Below are 16852 nucleotides of genomic sequence, written 5' to 3'. Positions count from 1 at the left end.
ATAGGAAATAGATTAAAATTTTTAATTTAAAAATCAGTAGTGAGGGATGACAAGCTTAACTTTGATGAGCATGATTCTGATCACCAATACATCACTGATACATTATAAAACTAAATATTAGAGTTTACCTGAAAATATTTTACTCGAAAGTTTGAACAAAAAATTAACAGGTCTTGAAAGTACACCTTGTAATAATATTTGTACAGATAAAGCACTTAATATAAATTCCTTTCCCACTATAATAATCGAGGCGTGAACCCCTTCAAGTTCAGTAAACCAGCCAATTATTCATAAAGCACATCCTGCAGAAGCACTTGCTCTTTCCTTTTTACAAACTGCATAAAACTCTGACAATAATCAACTTAATCGCGGAGAAGTAGTGAGGGATCACAAGATCACAAGTGTTCCAAGGAATTGTTCTAAGATTCTTTTTTTTTGTGATTGGATACTCTTGATATGCATACCCTACAGCTACTAAAGTCCTTCGTTTTCTTACATTGTTAACCCCAATTATTACATCCTTATTGCTCAAGTTGTATAAATGTCATATCATTAATTTACGGGGTTACAAAATAGAAAGTTTCACCGAATAAATGACACAATGGTAATTTAAATGGGCCGAAGCTCTTAACTCCCATTTGTAAAAGAGGGTATCATTAGGAAAATAAAATCCTGTAGTATTTTCAAGTTAATTCAAAATTTAACAATGATGCCTTGAAAGGCAAATGGACATTAGAAAAGCCACATGACATTGATACTTTAAACTAGTATTAACGATTTACATTTGAATGTAAGAATTTGGGGGACGAATTATTTATTTTTGATGGTAACTGAGAGTTTTTTTGTTTCTTTGCAAGTAATTTTGTGATCTCAACTGGGCAATTTGTTTGTTATTACCCGTGTTTGGAAGGCAAGGTGAAATTTTGTCTCTGTTCGAGTTGAAATGTTACCCGATTGAATATGGAAAGTTCAAGGGAACAAATATAAGTTGCAAACGGGGTTGAAATGCACAGAAGCCAGCAATGAGAGTGAATGAAGTTGACAAAAAGGACTGTCCAAACAGTTGAAGAGCAACAACCACTATGCGTACAACACCTACTCTTCACACTACGGGAAAATGGTGAATGAGGCTTTCTGAAGGGGTTACCATATAATATTGTAACAGAGAGCAGACTCACGGTGAATTTACGCTGGAGACTGATGAGCTGCGAGATAGAGCACCTCGATTTTGCTTTACAAAACTGCACATGCAAAAAAAGATGAGACAAAAAATACATTGGGAAAAGATCAACAGGCTCCATCAGATTCACAGGTAGGGTTGCATTTGTCTGCCACTCCACCTCCACAGACTTAATCAGAACAGTTATTCTGACGAAAACTGCTGCTGGATTAATTACAATGCAACGAAAACGACAATCAATGTTTCACCCTTCAGACTCCATCCTGCTTCGCTTTTACAGCACTACCACGGCCGCGCAGAGCAGAGCAGCACCTTCAACAAAGGAAATACACTGAGCAAGTGCCGCTTTGTGAAAACCATTCTGGAAGTTACAATCTGAAATAGAGTTAAGGAGATTACTGACAAAATTAAAATCAAAAACATGCAGCCCGAGAAGGAGTGGGCTCCATCACAGAGTTGGTGGGAAAGAGCAAATGCGTCATTCGTTTGTAATAACTACTTACCACTTTTAAGACACAAGGTGGGAGAAACAAAAGGGGGCCGAACTTAACAAAGCTGCTTTGTAATTCAACACAAAGTAAAAGCAAGAAGTGGGAATACTCAATAAACAAAGTGCCAGATCAACTAAGACTCAGTTTTAGAGGGAAGGGGGGAAATCAGGATTGAGGCTTGCAAAGTTCCTGTCAGTGGGGAAGTGTGCAAAGTTCAATATATGTGTGACGTTTAGCCCACTGAAATAATGTAGATGCTTTAAAATGTTAGTTTTCTAAATTCTACCATTTAGCTTGGGAAGAAATGGTATGGGGGAATTCACTTCAGTTTAGTTTATTGTCACGTGTACGGAGGTACAGTGAAAAGCTTTTGTTGGGCGCTAACCAGTCAGCAGAAAGTCAATACATGATTACAATCGAGAATTAAATGTCCAAAGGCCCAGGTGGTACTTTGATGACCATTACATTAACAATGGTAACTGTTTTTCTAGCCACATGCCGATCAGTTTTAATGAGCTGCTGGGAGGATTGGAAATCTGAGATGCTGAAGACAAGGCCACACGTGGGTTGCCCTGGTACAGCTGTCAACAGGCTCAGAAAAAATTGCCCCATACTTGCAAAAGGTGATGCTCGTGCTGATTAATGGTCGGGAAAAAATAATGGAACCATTATTCTGAGGAACAGTGAACCAGGCTGAAAATATAGATACGTCAATATAGATACGTCAAATCAATGCTGTATCCCGACCTCACAAATCAGTGGGAAAAAAACCGCAGCAATTATTGAGTTTGATTATCCGCTCCGCAAACTGTGCAACTTATCTCCACTTCTTGCTTTCACTGTTGCGTTTCGCTGCAGATCAAAATAAACCAGCCTAGGAACACAAGAGGTTTGAATCAAAACACAGCTGCTTTGAGGAAAGAGGAGGGAGTTGGGTTCTGGGGCTGGTTATATCAACTCACCTCTGTACAAATTAAAGCAATGAAAAGCTGAACGGAAAGAAACACAATCAAATGAAACAGTTTGCCATTCAAATTAATGCAGAGAAATAGGTGAAACAAACAGAAAATGTGTTTAAATCCATGTGGATGGATTCTATATATGTGCAGCAGTAAATTATATTTTTGTTCCAAGTCGCACATTTGACTGAATGGCAGCCCATTGCTCTTATTATTGTTGGGGTTATATAGCTACACAGCTTGGAAACAGGCCCTTCGGCCCACCTTGTCTTGGCTAACCAAGTTGTAATACTGGCCTAGTCCCATTTGCCTGTATTTGACCGTAGCCCTATAAATCCTTCCTATCCTTACTAACTGAGATTTTTGTAAATTAAAACAAAAATAAATGAATCTGAAGAAAAATCAGACTTCAGATGGTCAACTTGATCTTGCCTTTGTCCATTGATCCCAGCTCCATCTCCCTGCAGCCACACCTAATTTCTGCTTTCTGAAGTTGGTAATTGCTCTGGACTGCAGGCAAGCCTAAGACGAGGCTGAAGCAAGACCATTGGGTCCCTTCCACACATTCATACTATTGATCCATCTATCTTCTTGTAACAGTCTCCTGGAAGGATTAAAAAGGAACGGAAGACCACTTTATGAAAAGCTCTGGAAATATTCTTTCCAATGCCCTTTGGCAAGTCCGAGGAGTCAACTCCTGTTGGTAGATGTTCTCATCCCCCATTCTTCTAGTTTAGCTTCTCCTACTAAACTCCTGGAAGGATTGCCTGGAATCAATACTCACCCCCAATGTGGTTCCAGAGTCACAGACGGCCTACTGGAAGGTTTCCCTGGTCAATAATCTTCAGGTATGAATTGGGGTAATAAAAATCTGGAAGACAACACTCTCAGCTTGATCTTGCCTATAGCCAAGGTGTAGCCTTACTTCAAGAGTTATTAAGCACAGAGGTGTTTCTACATTTATTTCTCGATCAGAGATGCTGATTCCAATCTCAGTGTCCTTCGCCCTCCTCAGACTAATGTAGGGGAAGTCATTGATAACTCACTGTCACCACAGGGCCTATGGCCCCACAGTGTTTGGTATTGGTGGCAGAACAAAAATATTTGAACTGAAATAATGACAAATAAAGACAGAAAGTAAAATAGGCTTGATGTCTTCGCAAAGAACAATGTATGAAGTGTAATGACACATACGGGCAGCTTTCAAGCATGTTGGTCTCGCATGGAGACTGAACTTACGCTGCTGCTATGGATAGATTTGTCGCAGATATTGGGCTGACATCCGCAACCTCCATTGCCTTTTGGATGGTATTTTTCTGGATATTGGCTTCTTCCATCTCTTCTTCATCCTGAAGAGGGAAATAATAATAGAATCAAATACGCACTGCCTCGCTCAGACCCATTTGGCTGAGCTTTCAAAGCACGAACACTGGAAAGATACTTTCCTTCTTTCCATAGCTAATTGTGAAATGCATTATCAAAGGTGATAAAGTCTTTTGTTGGGCAGTTAAAACTGTCTCCATTAGCAAGAAGGACTTTAATGAAAAAACTGTTTAAATATTTGGCATAACAACCAACCTGGATGTATTTTTTTCAAAACGTGTTGTACAAAGAGATAGGTTTCAAAGACACATTGGAATGGCAGTTGGATGTGGACTTAATAAGGAAGAAAATTGCAGAGTTATGACAAAAGGAGGGAGAGGGGGATGTTGTACTTCGTGGTCCGGTACCTGTTGTACCTTTGTTGAGACTCTGGACGGACCACAAGTACACGTGTGTAAAAGGTTATAATGCTGGAGCTTAACTCCAGGCTGTTTATTCCGTGGCCACCTGGATCCAGAGTGGCCACCTAATCACATCATTACCTTATATACACATTACTACACAGGCAAACAAAGTAGTCCTTGGGATACAACAAAGTAGTCCCTACAATATCACAACAGGGGACTGGGCCTAATTACATAGTCGTTTGGATAAATATGATGCTGGGAAGACACAAAATGCTGGAGTAATTCAGCAGCTCAGGCAGCATCACTGCATGGAGAGGTGACATTTCGATTTGGGACCCTTCGTCAGACTGTCTGAAGAGGACCCAAACTGAAACGTCACCATCTTCTCCAGGGATGTTACCTGACTTGTTGAGTTACACCAGCATTTTGTTTCTTTCCTTGGTAAACCACATCTCTAGTTCTTTGTTTCTACTTATAAACGTGATGTTACGAGTTACCTGCTGTGGTCTATATCCATTATAATAGGTAAATCCTGTCTCCAGGTAGCAACGCCTTCTGTTCACCTGGCACACGCACAATGCCAATGGTTCTTATCCTCTATCATGTCAAACGAAACACAGGTTTTCCATGAGCAGCACTGGCAGTGATGGGATGAAGACACATGGGATGAGTGCTTGAAGAACCTGCCGATCACATTCCTCAGCAACTGAAGCATCCCCGCACACTGTGAGACAATGTCCACACATGGGCTGATAAGTGGAAAGGAACATCTGTTCCACAACGGCCATTTTCGACAAGGGAAACTGACCAACTTTCACATTCAATGTTATTACCATCACTCAGTCCCCACTATTAACATGGTGAGGCCACCACACACCAGCAACTTAACTGAATGATATTGATCAGAGGCTGGATGTTCCGTCGTGAGTGACCGACCGACCGACCGACCTCTTGACAACTCAGAACTTCTCCCACTATTCAAGGCACATGTCGGGAGCTTGTCGCAACACGCTTCACCTGCTGGCTGAGTGCAATTCCTGTAACTTTCAATCACCGCAAGAACGTCCAGGACAAAGCAGCATACTTGATTGGTACTCCATCCGCCAGAGTGCACATTCATTCCTTCTCGGCGAGACTACTCTGACAGCAGCTCCTAAACCACTACCTCAGTCGCCGACAAAGGACAAGGGCTCCATGCAGGGGCAAACACTAACAGCAGCTCCCCACCAAATCACTCCTCGTCCTGACTTGGAAATCTATTGCCAGCCCGTCTTGCCACTAAATCCTTCCCCAACAACAGTGTGGGAAAACCTTCATCACAAGGACCACGGCGGTTCAAGAAAGCAGCCGCCTTCTCCATCTCAAAAGCAATTAAGAGTGGCCAATTATTGTTTGTGTTGCCAGCACAGTTCATATCGCAAAAATTGAATAGATTTCCCATTTATTGCAATAGCCATTCTGCCACATGTCACTCCTCATCTCTGATTTACTGAGGAAAAGGTAATTGCTTTGGAGCAGGATATCACCAGCACGACATTTCGTACACTGCAGGCAAGCTTCCAAAGTAAAGGTGTCAGGGGTTACGGGGAGAAGGCAGGAGAATGGGTTGAAAGAAAAAGATAGATCAGCCACAATTGAATGGCGGAGTAGACTTGATGGGCCGAATTGCCTAATTCTGCTCCTAGTTCAGTTTAGTTTATTGTCACGTGTACTGAGGTACAGTGAAAAGCTTTGTGCTTTGCTGTGATAATAATAATAATAATAATAGGTAAATCCTGTAAATATTAATAATAATAATAATATATTCCTTTATTTGTCCCAAACCGGGGAAAGACTTATGAACTTACGGACTTATATGTGGAGATATAAGATATATGTGGAGATATATGTGGAGATGTAATCATCTCTCTCTCTGATGATTACACCATCCCAGAAATAAATCTGATGCATCTTCGTTACACTAACACTGTTACAACGATCTTTTCTCGCCTGTAGAGGTCCACCTGAACTTAAGATTCCAGGTGTGTTTTCTCCAGGGCCCTACATAATTGCAGTAAAATGTCTTTACTCTTATATTCAAAATGTCATGCAGTAAAAGCCATTGTACAATTTGCCTTCCGAATCGCTCCCCATACCAACATGCTAACTTGCCACAGTTTGTGTCAAAGACACCCAGGTACATCTGAACTCCAAAATCTTTCAAATTCTCATCATCAAAAATATACACTGCTTTACGATTTAAAGACTATCACTGCAGACCCTACGGTCTTGATTAGTAAGGGAGTCAGGGCTTGTGAGGGAAGGCAGGAGAATGGGGTTGAGAGGGAAAGATAGATCGGCCACAGTTGAATGGCGGAGTAGACTTGACGGGCTGAATGCCCTAATTCTGCTCCTAGAACTTATGAATGTACAACTCAATTATGTCAAGAAAGCTTCAGAGACAAACACAATATGAATAAACAATTATGTATGATTCGTTAACTTTTAAATATAAAAGCTATTTTCATGTAAAAAGCATATTGTTCTTTATTAAGAGTAATGAGTTTAATGTGATAAAAATACTATCTTGCCTTCCAATATAAACTAAACATTACCTGAGAACCACGGCAAAGTATTTGCATTGCAACTTTGAACATTTATTGCTCGATTTACAGAGAAGAGAATGAGTTGGTGTGCAAACCTTTGTTAGCTCCTGTGCATTTGCCAGGTTGTCGACAGCAATGGCCAAGAAGACGTTGAGAAGGGTATCTGTTCACGACAACGCTAAGGAGAAGGTCAAAGGATAGCAAAAGTGGTCCACAGCACATTAATTTATTTTGCCCATTTGTTAACTCATATACCCGTTTAGAGAGAGGGAGAGTGAGTAGGGTAACAAAGGTATCCAGGATTCATACAGCTGACAATCCTTCAGACCTCAGTCAACATGGATTATTTGACTTCGATATCCTCATGGAATATAGAGCAGTACAGCATCGGAACAGGCCTTTCAGCCAACAATGCTGTGTTGACCATTATGCCTATCTGATCTAACCCCACATGCCTGCTCATTCCATGCCTGTTCATGTGACTGAAAAATGCTTCTAAATAGTTGCTGTCATTTGTTTCCCAATCACCTCTCTGGCAGCATGTTCCAGGCACCTGGCATTCACTGCGAAGTAAACTTGTCTTGCAAATTTCCTTTCTTGATTAGTACGGGTGTCAGAGGTGATGGGGAGAAGGCAAGAGAATGGGGTTAGGAGGGAGAGATAGATCAGCCATGATTGAATGCCGGAGTAAACTTGATGGGCCGAGTGGCCTAATTCCTCTCCTATTCCTTGTGACCCCTCTCACCTTAAAGCTATTTCTTCTGATATTTGACATTTCCACCCTGTGAAAAAGATTCTGACTGCCTTCCCTGGCTCTGCCTCTCATGACTGTCTATACTTCCATAAAGGTTGTCCTTCGGTCTCTGATGCTGCAACAGAAACAATCCAACTTTTATCTAATACTCTCTAATCCAGTCGACATCCCAATGAACCTCTTCTGCGCTTTCTCCCAATCCTTCCTGTACCCAGGACGGCCGGCACATAATACTCCAAGTGTGGCCGACCAAACTTTTAAACAGCTGCAACGTTACGTGCCAACTTTTGTGCTGAACGCCCTAACTGCTGAAGGTAAGCATCCCTGCATTGCCACTTTCAGGGAGCTATGGACTTGCAACCCAAAATACCTCTGTGCATCGATGCTCCTTCGGTCCCTGTCATTTACTGAATACTTTCCTCCCACATTAGACCTCTCAAAATGCATCACTTCACACTTGTCCATATTCTCTGCTCAAATTACCGACTGATCCACACTCTGCTGTATCCTTTGACATCCTTCCTCACGATTCACAAATCCACCAATTTCCTGTCATCTGTAAATTTACTAATCAGACCATTTTCATCCACTTATTAATATATATATATATATATATATAATCCCAGCACCAATCCTTGTGGAACACCGCTGGTCATAGACCTTGAGTTAGAGAAACAGATTCCATCACTTCCTTCTGTTTTCTAAGATCAAGCAAACTTGGATCTAATTTACCAACTCACGGTCGATCTCATCTTCTGGACCAGTCTACCTTGAGGGTTTTTTTGTCGAAACTTGATTTGTCAAATATTTCCATGTAGACAATATCCACTGCCCCACCCTAAGTAGCAGCCTCCCTTTAGATTTATGCCAGTCAGTGAACTGAGGACTAGTAATTCTCCGCAATGGTTTGAAGTCGACAGACACGTAAAGATGAAGCTGTGATCCACTTGGAATTTAATACCATTGTTTTTTGATATCTGAAGGAATGAAGGGACATGGGGATAGAACCTATATAGGACAATATAGGATGAATAATCATAGTATGTTGGATCAGCACAAACCCAAGGAGCTGCAAAACCACTTTTGTTCCTACTCCAAAAATGCTGACCATGATTTAAAGGATACAATTACCAAACAGTGTCAAGATAATAAAATAAACAGATGAAAACATCCCCCTCTTCACTCCTCCTTGTGATTCAATTCCAAAATACATAACCGCATTCCAGTCTTCCCCCGTCAGGACCTGTGGAATTATCAAACCAATTCCATCAATTTATCTGCATTCAGCACCGTACTGATCGAACATGCAAATGATGCGAAAGATTTCATTACTTAGAAATGCATTATAGTTAAAACGCATCTAAATCAAGATTGAGCGCAAACACCCCAAAATGAAAATCTTAACTTTTTTTTAGTGTTGAAGTTTTAACGTGTATTCTGTGCTGTTGGAAACAAGGAAGGATGCAGACTTGGGTTCATACTCATCTATCTGCAAGGGATCAGACAGGATGCAGCGGTGGGGAAAACGAAGTTGGAACTGCTTGAAAAGGCAGGGCTTTATCATTCGTACACATCGTCAATGCCTGGATATGTATTGGATTTAGATGTACTGCTGGTCAGCTAGTTTAGTAATGGGATACATGGATATTTAGCACAACTCATTTTGCTGATGGCCGCTTGCAAGGGGCAAAGAAGCAGGACTTGGACTGACACGGTAGTTTCACAGACCGCTGTGTCCGAGACCTCAGAGAAAGGAGCAGAGCTACTTTCAACAGCACAAGCCTTGCTGGAGACAGGATGGATATCCCTGTTGCTGATGCAGGCTCAAGGCATGGACCTAACGCACACTGATCTGGTGAGCTGCTTTCATGCACCAAGCCTGTGCAGGGATTAGAGGATGTAGCTGGTCGAATGCAGAGAGCTGACCACAATCTGGGTCTGATAGAGAGATGGCAGCATGTCCATTCTGAAGTCCTGAGTGGATTAACCATCTCAACCTCCTTCTAAAGTCCCATCATCACAGAAGCCAACATTAGAATCAGGCAATATTTCATTGAATTGTTTGCCCCATGGTTGATCTTTTGAATGTCGTACATCCAGCTGCTGCAAGCATTCACTTTCATGGGCATGATACACTATTGAGTGTGGAGGACCCAGAACATGAATGGAGCAACCCAATGCTGTGTGGTCACAGGAGGCCACATTGCCCAGTGCTAATGTCGACACACACTCAGTGCACACTGCTCTCACATGCAAGAAAGAAAGCATGATTAAAAGGCAAAAATAAATTTTAAAAGAACTTAATTCAGCTATTAAATTCTTTATGTTATTTTTTACCTGGAACACAGTGAGAATTGCAGCAGGAAATGTGTCAAAATTTGTTGGAGGGGTTCCATCTTCAAAATTAAACCTGGAGACAAACAAACCACATGTGATCCAGCCACTGCTGTTACTGATGTACGACAGATAACTCTAAGTGCCCAAGAGCAGGGCAGCAATATAAAAGGTACCAACATGGAAAAACATGGCTCAGTACTAAGACTCTCGGACAAAATGTGTAACGTGTTTCACGGTGTGTACTGTGGTCATGGGAAACAGACCCTGTAAGCAAGCTGGGAACCTTGAATGGACGGAGCTTGTACCATGCTGTGAAACTGTGTGGGGTAAATGTACCTGCAAACACGAGGCGTCAATGTGAGCTGCACCAAACTTAGTAAAAGGAGTCTGCCACCTGAAATTACTCAACCATTAAACCTTCTCCAATTAGTGTCATTATTTGATAATCACCAATAATGTAATGATGTGGTTCCAGTTAAAAATCTATTCAACTCAGATTTTTTAAAATTATTTTGGGAAGCTTTTCTTTCTTTCTTCTTCCAACCCTTTAGCTTTAATTTAGTTCAGCAATAATACACACGAAAAAATATTTGAATTCAGAGTGTAACTCACTGTCCTCCAAAGAGTTGCATTCCAAGTAAGGCAAAGACCACAATGAACAGGAAAAGCAGGAAGAGCAGGCTGATAATGGATTTCATGGAGTTCAGCAGAGATACCACCAGATTACGCAATGAGTTCCAGTACCTTTAAAGACATAGACCAGCCTGTTTAGTCAAATAACCACCAAAAAAGGAATTACAGGACATAGAACGTAGAACAATGCAACCCAGAACCAGGCCCTTGGGTCTGACAATGTCTGTGCTGAACATCAAGCCAAGTTAAACTAAGCTCATCTGCCTGCGTGTGATCCATATCCCTCTATTCCCTGCATATCCATGTGCCTATCGAAAAGCCTCTTAATTACACTTTTGTATCTTCCTCCACCACCATTCCTGTAGCCCTTTCAAGGCACCCATCACTTTCTGTGCATTAACATTTCCCTGCACATCTCCTTTCAACTTTTTGCTCCCATCTTTTAAAACTATATCCTCTAGTCTTTAACATTTCTATCCTGGGGGAAAAAAGGTTCAAGGTCATCCTTGCGGCCAGGTGCTCCACATTGAGTGATCACCCAATGTCAAGTCAAGCTTTTTGTGGCGTGCACATGTATGGCAAGGTTAAAGTACAGTGGAAATCTTTGAAAAAGGTCAAATGCTGTAATCTAGGTTGGTAGAAGCGCAAATGAACCTCTGTTTCAGATGGAAAGACGGTTTGGGTTCCTGGACAGTCGGAAGGGAAGCGGCAAAGGGAGGTGTTGTATCTCCTGTGGGAAATGGGAACGTGTCAAACAAGGGGGACAGGTAGGTGAGGACGGGAGGTGCAGACCAGGGGGTTGTGAAGGGAGCAGTGCCTATAAAATGGTGAATGGGGAGGGAGGGGAATATGTGTCCAGTGATGGAAGCATGTTGGAGATGGTGGAAATAGCTGAAGAGAATTGAACTTGATTTAAAATGAACTAGTGGATGAACTGTGGACACGTTTGAATGTTGAGTGTTTGTTAACAGGATTGACATCTGAGAACGAACTTAGATGCTGTATATTGATTGATATGCACAAATTACTCAGTGAAGTAACAAGTGTTTGACCATTTTATTTGTGAGAAATTAATAATGAAGATATAACACAAATAAGGTTGACTTTACAATTTATTTCAAAAAGGGCGTTCAAAGCATATAAGTGTGGCTCATGGATTCATAACTGGAAGGTTCTGGGAATAAACGATTACAATAGGTCAGTGGAGAGGCTTAAATTCTAATGACATGAAAAATATTTCTCATTTTGGTGCAGAAGTACCCGAGTAATAGAACTGCGAGCAGCTACAAAATAAGCTCAGTTTCAACATGTCATAATAATGAACGTAGAGGGAATACACAAGGAAAATTGCCAGGTTGTGAACTAATTGGACGACCTGGTCAAATAATTCACACAGGCAGATTGACTTCCTTTAATGCTCTGAGATATATTACAGCTCTAATGTCCATTAACTCTATCATCACATTTACAAACATACCCCTAAGGAACAATTGTGGCCAACTTGGCCTCTCAATACTAACCCACGTTCAATAAGATCAAGGCTGCTCGGCCTATAAATTTAACTCCACATTTCTACCCGCATCTGGTAACCTACCACGCTTTGATTAGCTAGAATTTACTCATTCTACCTTCAACATATTTGTAATTCTTTGCTTTCACTGCACATTGAGGAAGAGATTTCCAAAGACATATTTGTAATTCTTGCTTCAACATATTTGTAATTCTTTGCTTTCGCTGCACATTGAGGAAGAGATTTCCAAAGACCATTCAAGAGGAGAACTCCACATTATTAATGGTGGCTCGAGTTCTTGAATGGCCCACAAGAAACAAACATTCCCTGGCAAGAGCCCTCAATCACGTTTGCACTTACTCTTCCACACTCAAGCGGATTTAAGCCTGGTCTCTCCTTTACAAAATTCTGTCCAATAAACCTTCCCTCGACTGCTTCCGATGTATTAACAGTCTTAAGTCAGTCAACAAGCACTGTACACTGTATTGTGTTTTGCAGCACACTTGCCTTCATTGGGAAAGGTATTGAGTACAAAGATTTGGACATCATGATGCAGCTATACAAGACATTGGTGAGACCACATTTGGAGTAGTGTGTCGAGTTCTGGTCACCCAGATATAGGATGGATGCCACAAAATTGGAAAGGGTGCTGAAAAGATTCACAAGAACTTTACCTAGACTTGTGGCTTGTCTTAAAGGGAGAGGTTGCATAGGCTGGAACGTTTTTCTTTGCAGTAGAGGAAGCTGAGGGGTGACCTTATTGAGCTGTACAAGATTATGTGGAGTGAACAGTGAAAGTGAACAGTCAGCCTTTTTCCCAGCTTAGAAAGTTCTAAAACCAGAGGGCATAGGATTAAGGTGAGAGTAGCCCAGTATGCCAACTTGGTTGGCATGGACAAGGATGGTGGAAGGACCTGTTTCTGTGCTGTATATCATGATGATTCTATAACAAGATCGTCTCACCAATGCCCCATGTAACAAAAAAGTAACCATTCTACTTTTGTAATCATCTCCCTTTCCAAAAAATCATAACATTCAGTTTAGTTTTGTTTATTGTCACTTGTACCGAGGTATTGTGAAAAGCAGTTAAGCTTTCTGTTAAGAAGTTTAAAAAAAAGATCCCTGAGGATGCATGTATTGATTTCCGGCAGCATAACCAGTAAGACTGGGCTTTGGCTAATACTTATGTAGGTCCTAACCCACCAGGGAAGAGAGCTGTAATGTTTAGAGCCAATGCTATTTACGGGCCTGGTACCATCTTCTGCAAATTACACAATATAAGCAATATGAACAATATGAGTCTTAAGAGGGGTCCCGACCCAAAATGTCACCTATCCTTTTTGTCCAGGGATGCTGCCTGACCCATTGAGTTACTCCATCACTTTGTGTCTATCTGTGATTAAGGATATGTGGGGTTGCAGCCTTAACGGAGAGTTAATAGCGTAGCCTGTCACAGACTGGACAGTATTTCTCCATTATTGCAAGCTAAAATTAAAAACATTGTAAAGGAACATCAATAACAATTTGAAATTCTCCTTACTTGGTTACTTTGAAGATTCTGAGTAATCGAAGTGCTCTGAGAACACTTATACCAAACGAGGTACCTGGTTTGACAGCCGCCCAGATGACTTCGAATATACTGCCAACTATTACCTGAAAAAATACAATGCATCTTCAATTGGGGAGCTACCAACATTAATCTCACTTTTTGGCTGCTTGCAATCACCAAAGCTCAATCTTACCCCAAAATCAAAACAGTTGAACGAAGAATGGAAGTAATTTCTTGGGCCCAGACCATACATCTTCAAGGACATCTCAGTCAGAAAAAGCCCAAGGAAAACAAACTCAGCAAAACCTGAAACAAAAACAACCTGTTAAGATCGTCATGGGGAAAATAGTAGGTCAGTTACAAAATGTGCATGTTATCAAACTTGTGAGTAAAACAATGTCAAAGGGTGACCTGGTTAATGTGCACAGGATTTCAACTTTAAGGTGTGACACAAACCTGCACCATCCAATGTGCCAATTCCACCCACTTCATTTGTGCCTACTTTCGAACCCGGGTCTCCGGCGTTGCTTTCGCTGTAAGGCAACAATTCTACTGCCGCGCCACCATGCCGCCCTGGGTTTTGTTCTGCCCCCTCCTTTCTTTACTGTTTTCTTCCCCCCCCCTCTGAAGAAGGGTCCTGACCCAAAATATCACCTATCTAAGTGTTCCAGAGATGCTGCTGAGCTACTCCAGCACTTTGTGTTTTTGCATCTGCAATTCTTAGTGCGTCCAGTTCTTTCGTGAGTAGGGTTAGCAAGTCATTGAAGTTGGAGAATCCGATATTGAATCTGGAATGCTGCAAAGTGGCGAGAAGGATTATGATGTGGTGCTCCTCAAGCTTGGAATGGGTCTCACAGTAACAGTGCAGGAGGCCACAGGCCGCTGAGAGTGGGAGCGGGACGGTGAATTAAACTGAGAAGCAATCGCAAGTTCAATGTCACTCCTGTGGGTTTATTGAATCTAATCCCATCCATAGATGGGACCCATTACATCGATGTCAAAGGTCTTGAACATAAGATCCTGCTCATGATGGTTTTGTTCTACTTGGTGCATTCTTTGAGATACACGAGAAACTTGCAGCCATGAGTAGGTTTTGTTTACATTTTTACATTTGTGTTGAACCTCACCGGGATGAAAATGTAAAAAATAATCCTGGATGAAAAATGCTGGAGTAACTCAGCAGGTCAGGCAGCATCTCTGGAGAAAAAGAATAGGTGACGTTTCGGGACTGAATCCTTCCTCAGATTGTTAGCTATCCACATTCTCCCGGGACGCTGCCTGACCCGCTTAATTACTCCAGCACTTTGTATCTGGCTAAATAATTGTTTAAGTTACTCTGAATATATTATCCTTTACCCAGGCAAAACCAAAGTCCACTTTAAGTGCAAAGGTAATAGCTTATTGATCAGTTTTGCAACAAGGTCTGTACAAGGTCAGGGCGGCACGGTGGCGCAGCGGTAGAGTTGCTGCCTTACAGCGCTTGCAACGCCGGAGACCCGGGTTCGATCCCGACCACGGGTTGTGTCTGTACGAAGTTTGTACGTTCTCCGTGTGACCTGCGTTTTCTCCGAGATCTTCGGTTTCCTCCCACACTCCAAAAACGTACAGATATGCAGGTATATTGGCTTGGTAAATGTAAAGATTATCCCTTATGTGTGTAGGATAGTGTTAATGTGTGGGGATTGCTGGTCGGCGCAGGCCCGGTGGGCCGAAGGGCCTGTTTCTGTGCTGTATCTCTAAACTAAACTAAACTAGTGTTTTTAAAAATCTTATTAAACTAAAATGACAACAAACATGAAAGTAAGGTTAACCTGATAGCCTCTCGCACACTTACATAGTGCCTCAGTGAGCCACTCTGGCTGGTCATAGTGGACAATTGCCACACAGAGAGTGTTCAGCCCCACCACACAGAGGACAATCCAATAAAAGCTTTGCGATTTCACCATGCGCCGAATAAAGAATCGGAACCTCTTCTCCTTCCTTCGAAAATAGGAAGATCTCTCGTTTTTGAGGCTTTTCAGGCTGGGCCGAGTAAACCCTGGGGGGGGAAGCAAGAGAAAATTAAATAAATGTTAGCACGTCTGCAAGTATGTACTTCAAATCAAATGGGAAGAATGTGTTCCAAAATCACGTGATGCCAATGGGCAAAACTTTACTTTAATGTTAAATATGCCATTAAGACTTACAGGAATATTGAACAGTGACAGTGTTTTCCTCATGAACTCTCTTTTTGTTTAACACTGAGTGAGATAATTTGTGACTGCTGACTTCATAACTCTTTTTGTGTTTTCCAAATAAGCATAATTATGCATTTGGAGTCTTTTGAACAAACTGCAGTCAGATAATTGTTCATGACAGCACCAATTTTCACAAACATCTCGATAATTACCTGGCTGGTAGTGGGATTGAAGTTCCAAGGGTAAACAATCAGACCCACTGTGATTTTCCACAGGTTTACGGGGAGGAGGGGAGTTAATTGTGGAGGGACTTGGTCAGGGCTGAGGGGCGGGAAAAATAATCTGCATTCTGCTTGATTCTGGGAGCTGACTCATGTATCGGGTGAATGGAAAGCCCTGGGTGTTTCTTAGGATTTCTGGTGAAATAAACTTTGAAGAACTAGTCGGAAAGTTCAGAGTGAGCACAAATAAACAACGTAATGCCTTTCATAACCTGGGATCAATTAGTACTCAATTCCCAGCCTCATCCAAGTTCCTTGCACATAACAGAAACAGGGAACAGGTCTTCCACTGCCGAGACAAGCAGGCACCGAGTGGAGACCAGGCCATTCAGATCCTCCAGCCTTTCACCTTTCTAATAGATCCGTGCCATACTCCAATTGCTCATCTATTTTCACAACTATTAATACCTTGCCTGGTAGCAGAAAAGATCTACACAGAATGCTGGAGTAACTCAATGGGCCAGGCAGCATCTCTGGAGAAAATGGATCGGCGACGTTTCAGGTCGGGACCCTTCTTCAGTATTTTTTCCATTTTCTTCAGAGGTGCTGCCTGACCTGTTGAGTTACTCCAGCAATTTGTGTCTGCGGTTCATTTTTATTACAGAAAAGACCAACCTGCCTCAGTTCAGAAGCTGTTAATTCACCACCAGCCTCAACATTTTTATC

The 16852-nt window shown here is 41.8% G+C and overlaps 1 protein-coding gene across 1 annotated transcript in view; it reads right to left on the bottom strand.

The window, feature by feature from the left end:
* cacna1ba (calcium channel, voltage-dependent, N type, alpha 1B subunit, a) overlaps window positions 1–16852 on the bottom strand; it is a 542697-nt gene that overhangs the window by 142562 nt on the left and 383283 nt on the right. The window contains exons 13-21 of the mRNA XM_078425960.1: window positions 15563–15766; window positions 13922–14034; window positions 13720–13832; window positions 10649–10780; window positions 10037–10109; window positions 8825–8942; window positions 7041–7108; window positions 3870–3979; window positions 1179–1241 (exon numbers count right to left, since the gene is read on the bottom strand). Of these exons, the coding sequence (XP_078282086.1) occupies window positions 1179–1241; window positions 3870–3979; window positions 7041–7108; window positions 8825–8942; window positions 10037–10109; window positions 10649–10780; window positions 13720–13832; window positions 13922–14034; window positions 15563–15766 (994 nt within the window). The remainder of the gene's footprint in view (window positions 1–1178; window positions 1242–3869; window positions 3980–7040; window positions 7109–8824; window positions 8943–10036; window positions 10110–10648; window positions 10781–13719; window positions 13833–13921; window positions 14035–15562; window positions 15767–16852) is intronic.

The sequence above is a fragment of the Rhinoraja longicauda genome, chromosome 31, assembly GCF_053455715.1.
Source record: "Rhinoraja longicauda isolate Sanriku21f chromosome 31, sRhiLon1.1, whole genome shotgun sequence".
Lineage (NCBI taxonomy): Eukaryota > Metazoa > Chordata > Chondrichthyes > Rajiformes > Arhynchobatidae > Rhinoraja > Rhinoraja longicauda.
Note: the sequence above shows the minus strand (reverse complement) of the source record. Positions and strands in the feature narration are given on the sequence as shown.